The 16152-nt window shown below is 45.6% G+C and overlaps 1 protein-coding gene across 2 annotated transcripts in view; it reads right to left on the bottom strand.

The window, feature by feature from the left end:
• DIS3L2 (DIS3 like 3'-5' exoribonuclease 2) overlaps positions 1 to 16152 on the bottom strand; it is a 195592-nt gene that overhangs the window by 113450 nt on the left and 65990 nt on the right. For both annotated transcript variants that reach the window (XM_086467581.1, XM_086467582.1), the window contains exons 8-10: positions 8929 to 9035; positions 7494 to 7741; positions 632 to 805 (exon numbers count right to left, since the gene is read on the bottom strand). In XM_086467581.1, coding sequence (XP_086323707.1) covers positions 632 to 805; positions 7494 to 7741; positions 8929 to 9035 — 529 coding nt within the window. The remainder of the gene's footprint in view (positions 1 to 631; positions 806 to 7493; positions 7742 to 8928; positions 9036 to 16152) is intronic.

Here is a 16152-nt window from a genome sequence, read left to right as displayed (position 1 = left end):
AGTGCCTACCACCCAACAGACCACAGAGTTCCCAAAAGCTGGTGAGAGCATCACTAAGTTGCAGGGATGGCTAATGTGAAGTAGATGGACAAGCACAGAGTTGCCAGGCTGCAGGGAGGGTGTGCATTTGCCAGCTGCTAACCTGATCAAAAGCCATCATAAACTGCACATGACACCAGTTCTTCAAAACAGGGAAAAATGTTGAGACTAGACAGGAAAACACAGGACAGTCTCTACCTGCGCTTAAGTTTCAAAGTAACAATGTCCAAGATCATTTGATCTGCCAGGCATTCAGAAAATCTCTGCTATAAAACTACCACTAAAGTACGTAATGCCTTCCAGACAAAAACATAAAGCTTTCAGATTAGATGCCAAACACCAAATTTTCAGTTTTCAATAGTTCTTTTGAGAAAAAGCCTCTTTGCCCTACAAAATACTTCTCCAAATAACTGATCTTCTAGTTTTGTAGGTACTTTCAAAAGCAGTTTCTTTCCATGCTAGCACAGGTAACGTGTAATACGTTACATGTAATAAAGTCAGTGCCTTCTCAAAGTGTGATGAAAAAAACCCAAAATAGCACAACCCTGCATCACCCCAAGAAAGAGCGTCAGACTGTGCTTTTTGCCGTTACCTTAAATCTCTTCTTTTGGCCAGCTCTCCCGGTGAGATAACCCAGGGCAGGCTCTGGGGAAGACATTCCAGGGCTTCAGGGGAAAAGTCAGAGAAATCCACGCCGTACTCCGTCAGGATCCCTTCCGTTTCCGGCTCAATCTCCCCGGCCTGCCCAAGACTTTTGGCCAACTGCCTGCAGAAAGAAAGGAAAGGATGCCTTTTTTAAGTGCATAATTACTACTGTCATGTTGTTACTGTCCCCGCAGACAGTCTGCCGAGCCCTCAAACATACTCTTTCACCCATTCACTTCTCCCTGAGTTTTGGCAGAGGACTTAGCAGGAATTCAGACCATACCGTGACTTATGTCTGCTGGAGATGCAAAACACTAGCCAGACAGTACCCTGGGCTGTTTCGTGCACCTCATTTTAAGGAGATGTTTTATATTATTAGGCTTTTGCAGAGGTAAGAAAGTGTCAAATTTTAGGAAAAAAAATTACACCCAACAGGGATAAAAAAAGCCCTCCACACAGGCAGCTATAGCTTTACACATGGCTGGTTCCCCTGAGATCCTCCTTCCTCTCCTCAACACTGAAAGGGGTGACTCACCCCCACTACCTGAAATGGAGAACAGATTCCCACCAGATCCCAGAGAGCTCCACAGAAGACGCTCCCAGGGAGCTCAGCACACTGTTCTCCATCCCAAAGGATACGCATCTCTGCCTGGGCAAACTGATGCCCTATGAAGACAGAGCTGTGAAGAGCCCTTACTGCCCTCCTTACAGAAGTCACACACACAGATATGCCTACAGATTGTCTTTCCAGCCATTTTCCAGTCTCTTTCCAGGACCTAAGCATTCCCAGTAGTTTGTCCCTCCTCTCCTAGCTAAGCAGAAGCCTCTGAACCCGGAGCTAACTGCAGAGGAGCCAATTATCTAGAAACTAGACAGGGGAAACTGTCCCCCACATGCTAATAGCCTTTGATGAAGTATTCTGCACATGTGCGGATGAGACTGGTGCTCTATTATGCTTAGTGAAAGTTTCCATCTGCTCCAGTGCAAACCCCAGTACGCGTTTGTCCGACAGCTCTGGTGTCAAATAAGCGTTCGGCTCTGGACACAGCATGCAAACCAGGACTCAGGAGTGGGACATTTGTTCCCTCCCCAGCTGGTTACAAATATCACATGAGAACCTATGTGCCACGGTGGGTCCCCTTGTACCCTTTCTCACCCCCAGATTGCTCTACAGTACACAGAGGTAAATTTTTTTTTTATTTTTTAATATACTGCCATTAGAGCAAATGGCACATTACAGCCAATAGAGATAACACTCCTGACCCAAGAAAATTACAACTGAAATTAAGGCAAATCCATCAAAATATGACACAAATGAGAGGGATAATAACACAGCACAAAACCAGCCACTCTAATAAGTGTTTTTCCACTGCATAAAATACACAATCATTATATTGATCCTTCTGCTTTAATTCCAGTGAGTGAGAACAGGCACTAATTACTTTTTGAAATTGGGGCCAAAACAGTGCACTACTCATTTGGACAAGCAAGATGCTCTCGGGGCTTCAAATGTGCCATAAACCCATAGAACAAACCGCATCCGCACGGTGCAAGCAAGCCCATCTTCTTTATGGGAGCGCAGCTATCTCTCCTCGCAACGGGAAGGGCTGCGTAATAAACCTGTCACGTTGGGTAATATGCTGGAAAGGATCGCGCGCTTCGTGGCGTGGTAAATTGTAGGGTTCACATTGCCTAGCTCTAAAATAAAAATGAAAACAAGGATAAAAGATATTTCGCTCCATTGTTTCAATTTTATGTACAAACTGCATGGCAGAAATACACGTGCGTTTGGCATCGAGGCAGAGTTCCCTGTTCCTGCAGCTTGCTCCCAGTCTGATCCTTATTTTAATGTAAATAAACGAGGCATCACTTTTATCTCCCTCCCTCTCAGCAGTAACAATAAACCAGAGAAATCACCACTTCATTTCCAACGTCTAGTGTGGAGCGGGGAGACTGAGCAAGGACGAGCCCATGGGTCCACAGGGCCACCAGCACCACCAAGGATGGATCGGAAAAAAAGAAAAGGAGGAAAAGAGGGGACATGTTGCCCTACCAAAAAGAAATGGCATGGGCTTGAGCCTCAGGTGCCCCTTCTTTTGGAAGGGCAGAGCTAGGAAGTGCACCAGGAGGGCGGCTGGACGTCTGCACGACAAGTCATGGAAAGCACCTCTGAACGCCAGAGTGCTTTCCAGCTCAGTCTTGAAACCCATGTTCTCTTGATCCGTTTACTGAAATTAGATTACGAACCATAAGGGGTTTACCCGGAGGTTTGATATAGGACTAATATTTTTTTAATAGTAATTAACATTTGATTTACAGTGTTCCAGGGAACATTTCCCAAGTACCTTGAAATAAAAAGTGTACAACTGACTTTAATTGGGGCCATGTTACAGTCACGCAGACATGATGACTTGCATCAGAGCAAAATCTGACAGGACAGCATGTGATCAAAGGTAACGCATATAGGATCACTGATGGCCCTGGAGCAACAGCCAGGCTGTAAAATCACTCACGGGGCTCCGCGGCCACCAAGGGTAGCTAGAATAGTTCAAGAGGCTTATAAACAACAACAGGCACAGGGCCCAGCAGCAGTCAGACGTTCAGTCCCAGGGAGTCACAGTGTGTGACACCTCAGGCTTGTGTGTATCTCTTCAAAATGTTGAAAGGTAAAAAAAATTACAATAGTTACAGACATAAACATTTCTTTTCAGTGACATTGATGGGGGAGCATGACCTTGAATGCTTGAATACCTTGGATTGACGTCAGAAACGGCGGTAGCGTGCACCACCAGCAGCATGCCATGGTCGGGACGCTGGGCAGCATGCAGCCCAGGGTATTCCTCTGAATCAGCTACAGCTGCCAGCTCATTGAACTGCCCTGACCTGCCGACTCACTGGAGCTTGGCCTCCCGGGTGTGCGAGCCTGCGGCAGAGCCACACTTGAGTTGCCATCTTCCCCTTCGTGGTGACACTTACAGCACCTATTTGGCCACATGTTTTTACAAACATTCAAGCCTTCTCCACTCCCCAGCCCCCGCTGAAACTGGCCATCGTGTTCAAAGGTTACATGATAAGAACTCTCCAAAAAGACAAAGCATAATTACATAAGGCTTGTTTCCTTTGGAAAGCTGGGCAGGCTCCCAAATGGGAGTGAATATCTTCCATGGGGACTTAACAGCCTTATTCAATCTCTCCTGGAGCAGACTTGTCCACAGTCATCCTACATGGAGGGCTTCTTTCAGCAGCAGGAGAACACCCTACACATCAGTAAGCCATCACTCCTAGAGGAAGCTTGTATAGGAGCAAGCGAGGGTACAGCAAGGAAGGCCACCTGGCTGCTCCCACCACCCAGGGCCTGGAGCTCACAGACAGAGCTGTACAGGCTTGATAAAGCCCAAAAGCCCCAGTGGAGATGGCTCAGCTGCAGGGCTGAGCACCACTGGGGAACCCCCAGCACCTGAGAGCACAGTCCATCCTCACCCCAAACCATGGAGCTGCCTCCCTTCAGCTGCTGGGCCACCCGCCATCGGAGCGCAGGAGCAGCATGGCGCTCCCCACGCAGACGGGACCATCCCACGCTTCCGAGTGGGACGGTGATTAGCTCTGCCAAGGGAACACAGCTTTACTGAGAGACAGTCCCCATCTGCAACAAGGTGTTTTTCCAACAGAGCGACACTGCTCGGGGATCAGACCTTCTGATCCCAAGCCATCTTGTCGTTTCTCCTCACGCCAAATACATTTGTGAATTAAAAAAACAGAATAAAATGCCAGAGATAAAAGAATTCAAGCCACTTGGATGGCTTTGGAAAGAGCACCAAGTGAAAGAACACCCTGCAACATTTCATTTTACTGCAAATGCCATGACAAATCTTGTCACCTTGACAGTCCAATATCTAAGGCCTCGAGCTAGAATAGACACAAGCCCCATGTAAAACAAAGGGAGTCAGTGATTCAATGTTTTACTATCACTTTTTTTTTTTTTTTAATAGTCTCATCCATCATCATACGTGGGGGCAAAAAGATTCCACCTTAACCATCTCCAGAAATGCAGAGATGTCTGGACTAATACCCCAAACTGCCCTGGACTCCCAACACTGAAAAAAGGTCCCCAGAAAATAACTGTACATGGCAGCACTTGTAATATTTATTTGGAAAAGGAGAACATTTTGGAGCTATTTTGCTTTACCTGCTACCTGAAGCAGGTACAGTTAAACGGCATTTCACTGCCACGGTAAAATCACTTCAGATGCAGGAGGGAGCACAGCAGCACACACTCAGGGCATCACCAAAGGATATAGAGACATTAGTTCCTCCCTGCTCCTTCCCAGCACAGTCGGGGTGACAGGGTGGCCTTCAGAGGGGACAGTGTCTCACTGGTGACCACCAGGTGGCAATCACGACACAGAAACGCACCCCCCTCCCAGGTTGCCCCTGTGCAGATGACCACCCTGGATGGCCAGAGCCACCGCCAAACTCTTGGCCAGCGCATCCCACTGCTCCAGCCACACGTGGTCACTGTGAAGACCAGACCATGCCAGTAACTGCTTGGAAACTCGACAATGAACTTCCCAAGGGAAAAGGAAAGCTGAGGAAGGTGCATGACCAGCCTGGGGGAGTTCAACTGCAGGATGGAGAGTACCTGGAAACACCCAAGGCATCCAGGGGAGATGACTGCCAACTACAGAGGGAGCTTCCCTTGTCGTACTTCCAGACATACGTCCACCGTACTGTCCACTGTACAGACAGACGACGCAGACCTACAGGCTCTTTAGTCCAGACATCTTCAAAAACATGGTGGTGCTGCCAAAGGGGTATCATGAAGTCTGTGGGCAGAACCAAAGGGTGCACAAGAAAGTTCGAAAAACCAAGCATGCCATGAGCTGCAGATCACCTGCTCTTCTCTCCTTCAGGTGGGCCATGACTAGCAACATGATTTATAAACAAGCTTATAAACCAGCCCAAAAGCAAACAGGAAATTTTGGAACTTTCAAGAGGTTTCCTTGTCTTTCAGTGTTTAAACAAGCATGTTTTTATAGTTAAAAACAAAATGGGTCACCAAGATTTTATGCTCACATCTCCACAAGGCACTTACTGAAATGCAACCAAGTCCCAGAGGAAACGGTGATGGATGAAGACAATCATGGACATTTTCTTTCCTGACAACACCCTTTACATCTTGGAAACTACCAAAACATCCAGATGAGAATATACAATGTGTCAGAAGCACAGATTAAAGACACACACCTTCGCTAATGAAAAAACACATGAGCCCATCCTCCTAATTTTCCTGTCTTTGCTGAAAAGGGGGGTTGTTCATGACAAGAAGCCAAGCAGTGCAATCACCCTCCAGTCTTTTCTCTGCTGGAGTCAAAGATGACAAAGAAAATCCTTGCCAATAAGAAACTTAGTCACAGTGAAGTTCACAGCACAGCCAGCCCCTAGTTAAGTTGGGCTCAAAGGGAGGCCACTTCAGTTCATGCACTGCAGTTTAGCTAGGAAATACTGTGTGACTTAATGGGTCATGTGGCTCTCGAGAAAAAAAAAAAAAGCAACCACAACTGATAACAAACTTAAACTCAGGGCAACAGGGACTTCAGTTTAGTTTACTTTTAGTTCTAGGGCTGATAGATCTGTGCCAACATACCTACTCTTAAAAAATAATAATATATATATATATAAAAGTTTTAAACTTTACCAGGAGTTTGAGCTGAGGACTCAAAAATCACGGTGCTGACATTGTACGTCAGCTGTGCTACCCCATCAGAACAGCTTTGCAAGGGGAAGAGAAAAGTTGGGCTTTATGCCCAACTCCCACTACTGCACATGCTCCAGGTTACAGCCAGATACCCATCACCTGCAAAATTGGACCACAGCATTGCCATAGTCAGAGTCCCCTACCCTGGATCACCAACTAAACCAGGACCACTCCATTTTTCCCAAGATAACTGAATAGATTTATCAATGTCCACCATTTCTTACTGAGACTCAGTCAACAGGAAACACTGGGGCCGCTCCAAGTGGGAGCTTGTCACACTGCAGCTGTTCCCAAGAATGGAATGAAAATGCTGAAAACTACAGGGTCTTCCTCGTGGAGAGGCAAAATGAATTTGCAATCTGGATCCAGCACAGGCCATTTGTGCAGCCCTGGCTTAAAATCTCCTCCTTCAAGGCAGCGCCTGCAATTTCAACTCTGGACACCAATGGCTTCACGGTGCCTCCTGAAACGCACAGAGTGCAATACCCTTCTCATCTGCTTCAGGAGTGAATGAACCTTCTCTTGATTTCTAGTATCCTTCCTTCTGTGATTCTGCGATTCCTTGAAGCAATGCAAATTTAAACCCACAAAAATCTGTGACTTCTTTTTACGTCTTATCCATAAAGGCTTAAAACCCAAAGATGAGCCTCACAGCTACTGATCTTCCTCTGGCAGATCTGAAATGCCTACGCACCGTGTAGTACTCTTACACAAAGGGAGGGAAGACTGAAAGGCTGGCAGCATCCCACGGTGTTCGTGCTGGTCAGGCTAAGCACCTGTGTGTGTTCCCCTCCAGACTGCAAGCTCTTCTGAGCAAAGACCGTACGCTCATTAATGCTGTGATGTGCCAGCACACTGAAGAAAACACCTAAAGAAAGTAACATTATTGTAGCCATGAGATTAACTGGTGATGAGCTGTCCTTAGCCTCATGCACCATCACGCACAAAATACAAAATACAGATTCCTGTCTCTATTGCATGCGTCAAATTAAGCAAAACCAAGAATTCCAATGAGAAATCTCAGTCATCTCTACTTCCAACGGCAGCCACGTACCCTGTTGCAAAGTTGCTGTCTTCTTTCCAGTCCACTATGCGACAGATGAAGAGCATATTTGAATAGTCCTCAGGCCTGGTCACAAAGTCTGGAGGGCAATCCGCCAAGGACACATAGGCTCTGGGCACTCTGTGGTCCACAGGGGAGAACATGGCACACCTCTTGAAGAGTTCGCTGTTCTTGTCTGCCAGAAGCTTGATGAAGCCTGTAGCTGCTCGGGAATGCTTTTTTTCCAAAATATAGACCACCTGGAAGAGGCAAATGTTTCTACAGTTAGTACCTTCAGAGGAGCTTATTTTCTTTAACAGAACAGAGATACGCAGAGGCTCAGCAGAATATCTTGAAAAATCACAGAGCCTGTATCACGTTTTCCCTGTGTGTGTATATGTGTGTATGCATTTTTTAACAGAGTACCTATTTACAATGTAGTTTCCTTGCCATCTTGCTCATGGCTATAGAAGAGCTAAGTGCCTTCCAAGTGCTAGCTCTCTACTGCAATTTTCTTGATTACAGAACAAAACCAGACAAGAAGCAGATGCTTCCAAACGCAGGGCATTAGCCACAACATACAAGCAATTGCTGTAAAATCTTTCATTTGTATCCTCGGCCTGTGATTTCGACATTCAGCACAGAACAGGCCAGTGCAAAAACGGTGCTGCTGGCGGATTCAATGCTAACCACAGGAAAGGATGTGCTGTGGGGAATTTGGCAGTTCTCTCCTCCTCTCTGCGCTTTCTGAAGTTAGGGGTTATTTTACCTTCATACAACACAGCTTTGAAATGAATAATAAATTACAATATCACTAAATAATTGTTCCAGAGAGGTGTTCATCCAGGCTATACTTTTGTAGACCATAATAAATCACTGGATAACAGAAATATTATAGCCGATTTCCTAAGCTTATGCACAAGAGTCCTTCCAGAAGGTTTCAGGAGCTGCACCTCTGTGCGATTCTGAGTGCTGGAATCGCCACGCTGGATGGGACCAGAGGGCAGCCCAGCCCACAACAGGGGCCAGAATCAGAGGATGCAAGGGAAAGCAAAAGACGTGGAAGAGACCTGACCCAGCAGTCCTTTTCTGGTCTCTTAACATTCAAATATTGACTCAGATCTTGAACTGACAGCACTAGCAGCCTTTCCAAAGTCTCCAAGAATTAATTCTGACAACTTTGGATATCCTGACACTCATATTAGTATCCAATTTTTTTCCTGAATCTTGCTAAGTAATTTTGCGTAACAAACAAAGGGAATTTAAACCAGGATAATTGGTAAAAATAACAAGACATTTGATTTTTATCAAACCGGACAATTACTCTCTTTGAAATGGAGAATGAGATTCAAAGATCAACAGATTGAGACTACAGGGAGGCCAGGGCTGGTCTCCTTCAGCCTTTGGGAGTGCACACGTGCTCGTTTGTCACTCTCCACAGACCTACCTTGGCTGTCCTTTGAAGAAACTTATCTGGGAGGAGCCTGGGATCATTCACCTTGGGTCCATCATCTTGCTTTGCTCTCTGCACACCACTGATCCCAACAGCCTTCACTGCATCAAACAAACACAACAGTTACTGTAGCATATTTCCACGACAGTCGTGTTGGGCCTTTGCTGTAAACCACAATACAAGGTGCATGTAGTAGACTTATTTCAAAGGAAAAAGAGCTCTGAAGTGTTAGATTAGCCAAGCATGTAGCAGCAATTATTATTTCTCCAGACTACCGCAGAGAGCAGATATATGCTCACTTACCATGCAGATCTGCCGAAAAACAACAAAACCCAAAATAAATCCCAACTTTACAAGTAGGACTATACCAGCCATAATGAACAAAATGGTGGAAAACATTCTGTTTATTAAATGCTAAGAGCTACATGAATTTCCTGGCAGTTCTTAGTTGAAGTCACTAACATTATATAAGCAGTCCTTTAAGTACATATATTCATTTAATATTTAATTTCCTTTAAAACTGTTATGCAATGTTACAAAATGCATGTTTATCTCTGAAACTGAAACCATATCTACTTAGCTGACCCTCTTCAGCTGTGGACCAAGATTATGAAAAAGTCTTATGACAGTAATTGCTATATATGACAAACAGCTCCCTCCCCCTGAAATCTCTTGACTGGATACAAATAGCGTTTAAATCAACTGTCAACTAATTTCTACTTTGCAATTTTTAAATATTCAAGTATCGGAGTTCGGAAGTATCTGCTATAGATGGTTGGCACACCGAATGCATTAGTGTTTACAAACATCCAAAGTGGTCTTTGCCATGGAGAAGGCTCGGACCGGTCCCTCCTTGAAGGGGACTCCCTGCTGAGAGCCTGTGGTTACTGCTCCGACAGCATTTTTTCGATGGAGATACCCATGTGCTCTTGTCTGGAGGGCTTGTGGAAGATGGCTGCCTTTTTCCACTTGTATGGCAATTGCATCCATGTCAAGCACATATGCTAAAATCAAGCCCCGAGTGTTCAAAAGAAATTTCGCTTTCTCAAAGAGGGACTGTGGCACCGACTGCAAGTTTCAAGGGATGCAGCTGTCACTGTTTCCTGAGATAAAGCAACGTTTCGTTGAAGACTGTGCTCCAGCAGGCCAACGGCACTCACGCACACCAGAAAGCCTCAAGGAGAACAGCGGCGACAGGCAGACCCTGGCCCCCAGATGACACCCATCTGTCCCGCAGGGACCCTCGATGGAGGCTGCTGGTGACATGACGGATGAAGGGGGCCAGGCTGTGGGAGGGGAGGCTGCAGCTGCCAGCAGCACCGAGCAGTGCCGGGGCGCTGGGGACGGGCGCTCAGGGGGAGCTGGGGTGGCAGCGGGGAGCAGCAGCTTGCCCCGAAGGGAACGGCTGTGCACCGCTGTCACGAGGGCACGTTCACAGATGGTCGTGCCGCTGCGGACGGCCTGGGTTGCCTTCGGGCAACGTTACCCCAGCAGTCATTTGACAGTGACAGCTATCGCTCTAATGACAAACTCTGGTTCTCATATGCTACTAATTATCCCCAGCTTTGCCTTCTGATACAAAGCTCTTCAGACTTTACCTCTCCCCAGAGATCATCTTTTTCAGAAGAATCTAAATTACTTTAATTTTATTTTATCTTTACTGTCTTGCTATCAAGGCTGAGAGGAGAATGGACAGATATTCAGGGGTTTAAACAAAAAAATTTGCTTTCCTAAAAAAAGCAGCAGTAGTAACAGCAGCAAACCCATTTCTCTTTTGCTTCCCCTACTGGAATGATTTTCCACAACCAGGGTTACTAAGGGATAAAACCACCCAGAGTTGCATGGCGACATGAAAGGGAAGTTTCCCCAACAAGTTGGGGAAAAAAATTGCCCAGATAATTATGAGCAGTTTAAAAAGTGGGGATACCCAAGTTATACCCCTCATTTGCTTACCTCCTCCTCTAAGGTCTTTGCCAGATAAAGGTTATACCAGGCAATCAGTAAAGAATAAAAGCAAGCAGCTGTTTTGTTTTCTTATAAATTTTCAAGCCATCAGTTAACAGTCATCAGTTTATGGTGTGCCAACCATAAAGACAGCTAGGACAAAGAACAGAATGATCTGGGACAAAGAAACACTGGCAGGAGCAAAGGACAAGGGCAGGTTGGTAGCCTTCCAAAGGCCATGCCTTCAGGCACACCTGCCACAAGCCCAGGGCTTTACTGGACTGAATGGCACATACCGTTTGGAAGAGAAACCAGATCTAAACGTATTTGTGAAAAAAGCAAAAGCCGTATTTGCTGCTTTCCAAGTGTAGCAGAACAGCAGCAGCAACTCAAAGTCCAGTGGGTAAGAATGACAAAAGCACCAGGAGCCATGCGAGGACCTTGCCCTTGCTAGCACTGCCTTCTTTCCACTTATCCTTCCAAATCTCATTTCTCCAAAAAGTCGCTTGCATTTTTTCACTGAAGCAGCTTTCCCTGTCAAAAAAAAGGAGCCAGCAGTGACGTCCTTGGGAAGCATCACACACGTGCATGCAAAAGCACAGAAGTACCAGGAGGGAGCTGTCACAGGGAGCACAGTAAACGGGTGCCCAGGGCTTCCTTTGCCTGGAATGAAGAACATGCAGGGCTGGGGCATTGTCTCCCATCCTGCTGAAGCTGAGCCCCATGTGAGCCCAGTACAGATACCAGAAAGCATCTAAATTCTCACTGTGGCACATGGTAGAACTTGCCTTTTTCCTTCACAGCCAACATCAATCAGAGGCCTTTGGCTGGCTGGAGAGTATCATCTTCTTCAGGGCTCTCTCCCATTTCCGTATCCCTCCCAAAAATTCCTGGGATTATTAGAAACTCTGGCAGACAGAGACTGGGATCTACAACTATGCTATCAACAGAAAGAAAGAAAGAAGCAAATCCCAGACTTCTACTTATTCTTACCCATCTTCCTTAATCAACTTCAGTGTCTAAGAGGCCATCGCATACATTCACTAATGGGGAACGCTCCTGAAACAAAGGACAGGGAAGAAGACACATGGGGAACTCTATACTCTTGGGGCCAAGAGATATGTACTTCTCTATAGCTTGTAGCTGCTCCTTTTGAAGTTAAAATTCTGTTGGTATCGGGGCTACATCTAATCCTTGGAGGTCTACAACAGCAGGACACCAGCAATGAGGGCTCCCTGTGACAAACCCCTCTGCTCAGAGAGGACAACAACCCAGACCCAATGTCCACCTGGCTCGGCTGTCAAATTACTGCACAGAAACCTCAGTCTCAACAGTGACAATCTGCCACGAGAGCCTGGTACCCAAGTCCCCTAAATACACTTCTGACAGTCCCTCTCCTTCATTGCACATCCCCCTTGCCTCCTGTAAAGCTGGAACTTGGCGGGTGGGCAGAGAGGGGAGGTACCAGGGCTCCACCAGAAACTGGTGGTCTACAAGATCTGAGCTGGGAGACGCAAACATCTCCCACAACAGGGCAGAGCCACAGAGGCAATTCTAAAGGAGAATGAACTTGTGAGAGAAGCAGGATTCTGAGCAAGGGAGGTGGGAAGAAACTCCTTGCATTATGCCAAACTAAAAATGAATTATTCTGACCCCTTTACTGCAGTGGTGATCCAATGACCATTCAATATTTCCACCCTGGGCAAAGACATGTTTTCTGAGAAAGATTTACTATGTTAGCTTGGGCAATACTTCATAAGCTTATCTTACAGTGAAAACACACTTCAGCAACTAGGATCCAGTGAAACTGCATTATAATCTCAATGTTTTCCTTTCAGCGATTATCTGACAAACCAGAACTGTAATAGTCTTACTTAAAAAAAAATTAGGCACTAGATACAAAAAGCAACTCAAATTAGTTATGTTATTACCAACAAAGTAGATTCAGGACACTTGGAATTTGTCTCCCTCTGTAAGAGATCAGTTTAGGCAGCTTCAGTACACGCTTAGATTTGCCTGACCAGCATTCCTAGGTCAAACATTATTTTTTTTAAAGCCCCCCAAATTTCCTTTTACAATTAAATTACCATGACATTAAAAGGTGGCCAAAGTGGACCAAAAGTCATCAGACTAGAATTCTGATTACTTGTGACAGATCCAAAATTATTTTCACTAGGTTTGCATTGGTCACTGTGGAAATTTGCAATTCTTTCCAAAAAGAATACAATTAAAGATGCAATATCCACTTGCAAATGAAAATATATCGCAGTTTCAGATCTCAAAACCAACTCACTGGAAAAAAATCTCCCTCCCTGGATGGAAAGAAACAAGTTTTTTTTTAAAAAAAAAAAAAAGTTCAATGTTTTCTACTTCAGCTAGAAAAAAAAAAGTATCTCCTCAAGAAGTTAGTTGGCTTACTCTACATGGGCATATCTAAGAATCCCATCAGAAGGCATTTGTGGTGGTTTGACCCTGGCTGGATGCCAGGTGCCCACCAAAGCCACTGTATCACTCTCCCACTCCTCAACCAGACAGGGAGAGAAAAATATAACAACAGGCTTGTGGGTCGAGATAAGGACAGGGAGATCACTCAGCATTCACCGTCACGGGCAAAACAGACTCGACTTCGGAGAAAAAAAAATGTAATTTATTACCAATTAACTCAGATAGAAGTAATGAGAACTAAAACCAAATCTTAAAACACCTTCCCCCCACCCATCCCTTCTTTCCTGGGCTTAACTCTGTTACAAATTTCTCTCCCTCTTCCTCTCAAGTAGCACGGGGGCACAGGGAATGGGGGTTGTGGTCAGTTCATCACACATTGTCTCTGCCACTCCTTCCTCCTCAGGGCAGGATTCCTCACACTCTTCCCCTGCTTCAATGTGGGGTCCCCTCTCATGGGAGACAGTCCTCCATGACTTCTCTAGCCCATGGGAAGGACTCACGCTGCAGTTCTTCATGAACTGCTCCAGCGTGGGTCTCCTCCATGGTGTCCAGTCCTTCAGGAACCGACTGCTCCAGAGTGAGGCCCCCCATGGGGTCACTAGCAGCAAACCTGCTCCAGCGTGGGCTTCTCTCTCTCCATGGGCCACAGGTCCTGCCAGGAGCCTGCTCCAGTGCAGGCTTCCCACGGGGTCACAGCTTCCTTCAGGTATCCACCTGCTCTGCCGTGGGGTCCTCCACAGGGTGTAGGCAGTCATCTGCTCCACTGCCCATGGGCTGCAGGGGGACAGCCTGCCTCACCATGGTCTTCACCAGGGGCTGCAACAGAATCGCTGCTCCTGCGCCTGGAGCATCTCCTCCCCCCTCTTCTTCACTGACCTTGGTGTCTGCAGAAATGTTTCTCTCATTCTCACTCCTCTCTCACCGTAATTACTGCTGTGCGATAACTTTCTCCTCTCTTAAATACATCATCACAGAGGCGCTACCACCGTGGCTGATGGGCTCGGCTTTGGTCAGTGGTGGGTACGTCTTAAAGCCATCTGGCATAGGCTTTATCTGACATGGGGGAAGCTTCTAGCAGCTTCTGACAGAAGCCACCCCTGTGGCCTCCCTGCTACCAAAACCTTGCCACGCAAACCCATTACAGCATTACTGATATGAAGCTTTTAAAAAAGAAAATAACTGCTCTTCAGCTTACTGCTCAGATACCAGCTTACCTGTAAAACTTTTAATAGCAAAGTCTAGTACTTACTAATGAAGTAACACCACTTACATTCTCTGATGTCTGCTTCAATAAGCAGCTTTCAGTATATTATGTTCTAGTACCAAATACATATGGAAAGTGGTGTAAAACAAACCAATTTATTATAAATATCTCAAGGACTGTGTGTCACACTCAAAAAGGATGTGTTTTTGGAAGTTCTGTCTATAGCAACACAAGAGAAATGAAAACTCCCTTCCACCAAACACGATACATTCAAATGCATGCACAGATTTGCCCTGGATTACATTATTCTGCTACAATCTTCATTTTTAGGGACAACGAGAAGGAAACATGTTGCTGTTTAGAAGACAGTACAAGGGCTCTTCACATTCTGTCACTGACAGTTATTGGCACAGAACAGGTTTTTCCTCCAGAACACAAAACCCATGGTAGGAACCAGTGGTTCACATCATACTTGGTCCTCCCTTCACCAAGTAAATCAAAATGTAATATTTTTTCGAGGATCAAAGCACGGGGATCTGGTTTCTTAGAAACATCTGTCCCTAGCTGGATGATTTCAGTTCCTACAAAGTTATTTTGGTATCTCAGAGGTAGGAGCTCTGAGCATCTCCTGTTCTTGGCAAGTGAGCTCCCTCTGAAGGCTCACCTAGCAGACTGAAGAGGGATGAAGGAAAGTGCTGTTTCACTTGGTACCAGGTACTACCCAAAACTGGAATTTATTTTAAACAAGCTATAAGAAGGCTCACTTGGGAAAACATCGTGCAAGAAGCAGTATTTTGTAAGTATTTTTATCTCCACACGCAGAGCTTTCCACCTGTGATGGAGGGAAGACATGTGGTTCACTGTGATGAGACTGTTAAGCCAACAACTTTGGACTTTAACACATGCAGTCTGTCCAAAATCAGCCTAATAGCTCCTGTGTGCAATGCAAGAGGGCTCTCCAGGTAAGAAGCAAGCCACTCCAAACCATGCAGCACCCTCACATTGTCTCATCACAGAGCTGTGTGTCTAATGAACAGGACTAACTTCCTTAGAGATGTTTATTTTGAATACTCATTTAAGCAGACTCACCCTGCCATGGCTGTTCATGTCTAAACACCTGAACTCACACACCTGCGTGCCCAACAGCACACTGAAGACAAGGACCAGGAGACTCAGATAATTAGCAAGAAGATTTTTTTTTGAAGATGCACAATTATTTACTTATATTTAGCCATTTCCACACAGGAGGATGGAGGAGACGGCAGAATGATGAGACAGGAGTGTCATTTTCCTTAGAACCTTCCAAGCCTGATCCAAAACAAAGATTCAAGATCATTTTGGAAAGCTGACGTCTAGCCTAACAGATCAAATCATAGCTGTCTCAGTAGCCATGTAACGTTACTACAACCACAGCACGGATACTCAGGCCTCCCGGCCCTCTTATGTCCTTGAGAAGCTGCCAGTCAACAGAGGGGTTGGAAGGTTTAATGCAACAGAGTTAAACTTCCAAAAATCAGGTAGTGCTGCAGTCTACATGAATACAGTTTTATTACATTAACAGCAAGTAAAATTAAAATGTTACAAAAACATTTCCATTGAGTATTTTTCCTATCTACTTAATGTTC

Source organism: Leptosomus discolor, chromosome 7 (assembly GCF_034619465.1).
Source record: "Leptosomus discolor isolate bLepDis1 chromosome 7, bLepDis1.hap2, whole genome shotgun sequence".
In the NCBI taxonomy this organism is placed as follows: Eukaryota; Metazoa; Chordata; class Aves; order Leptosomiformes; family Leptosomidae; genus Leptosomus; species Leptosomus discolor.
The sequence above is the reverse complement of the archived record's forward strand: the minus strand, read 5'-3'. Positions and strand labels throughout refer to the sequence as shown.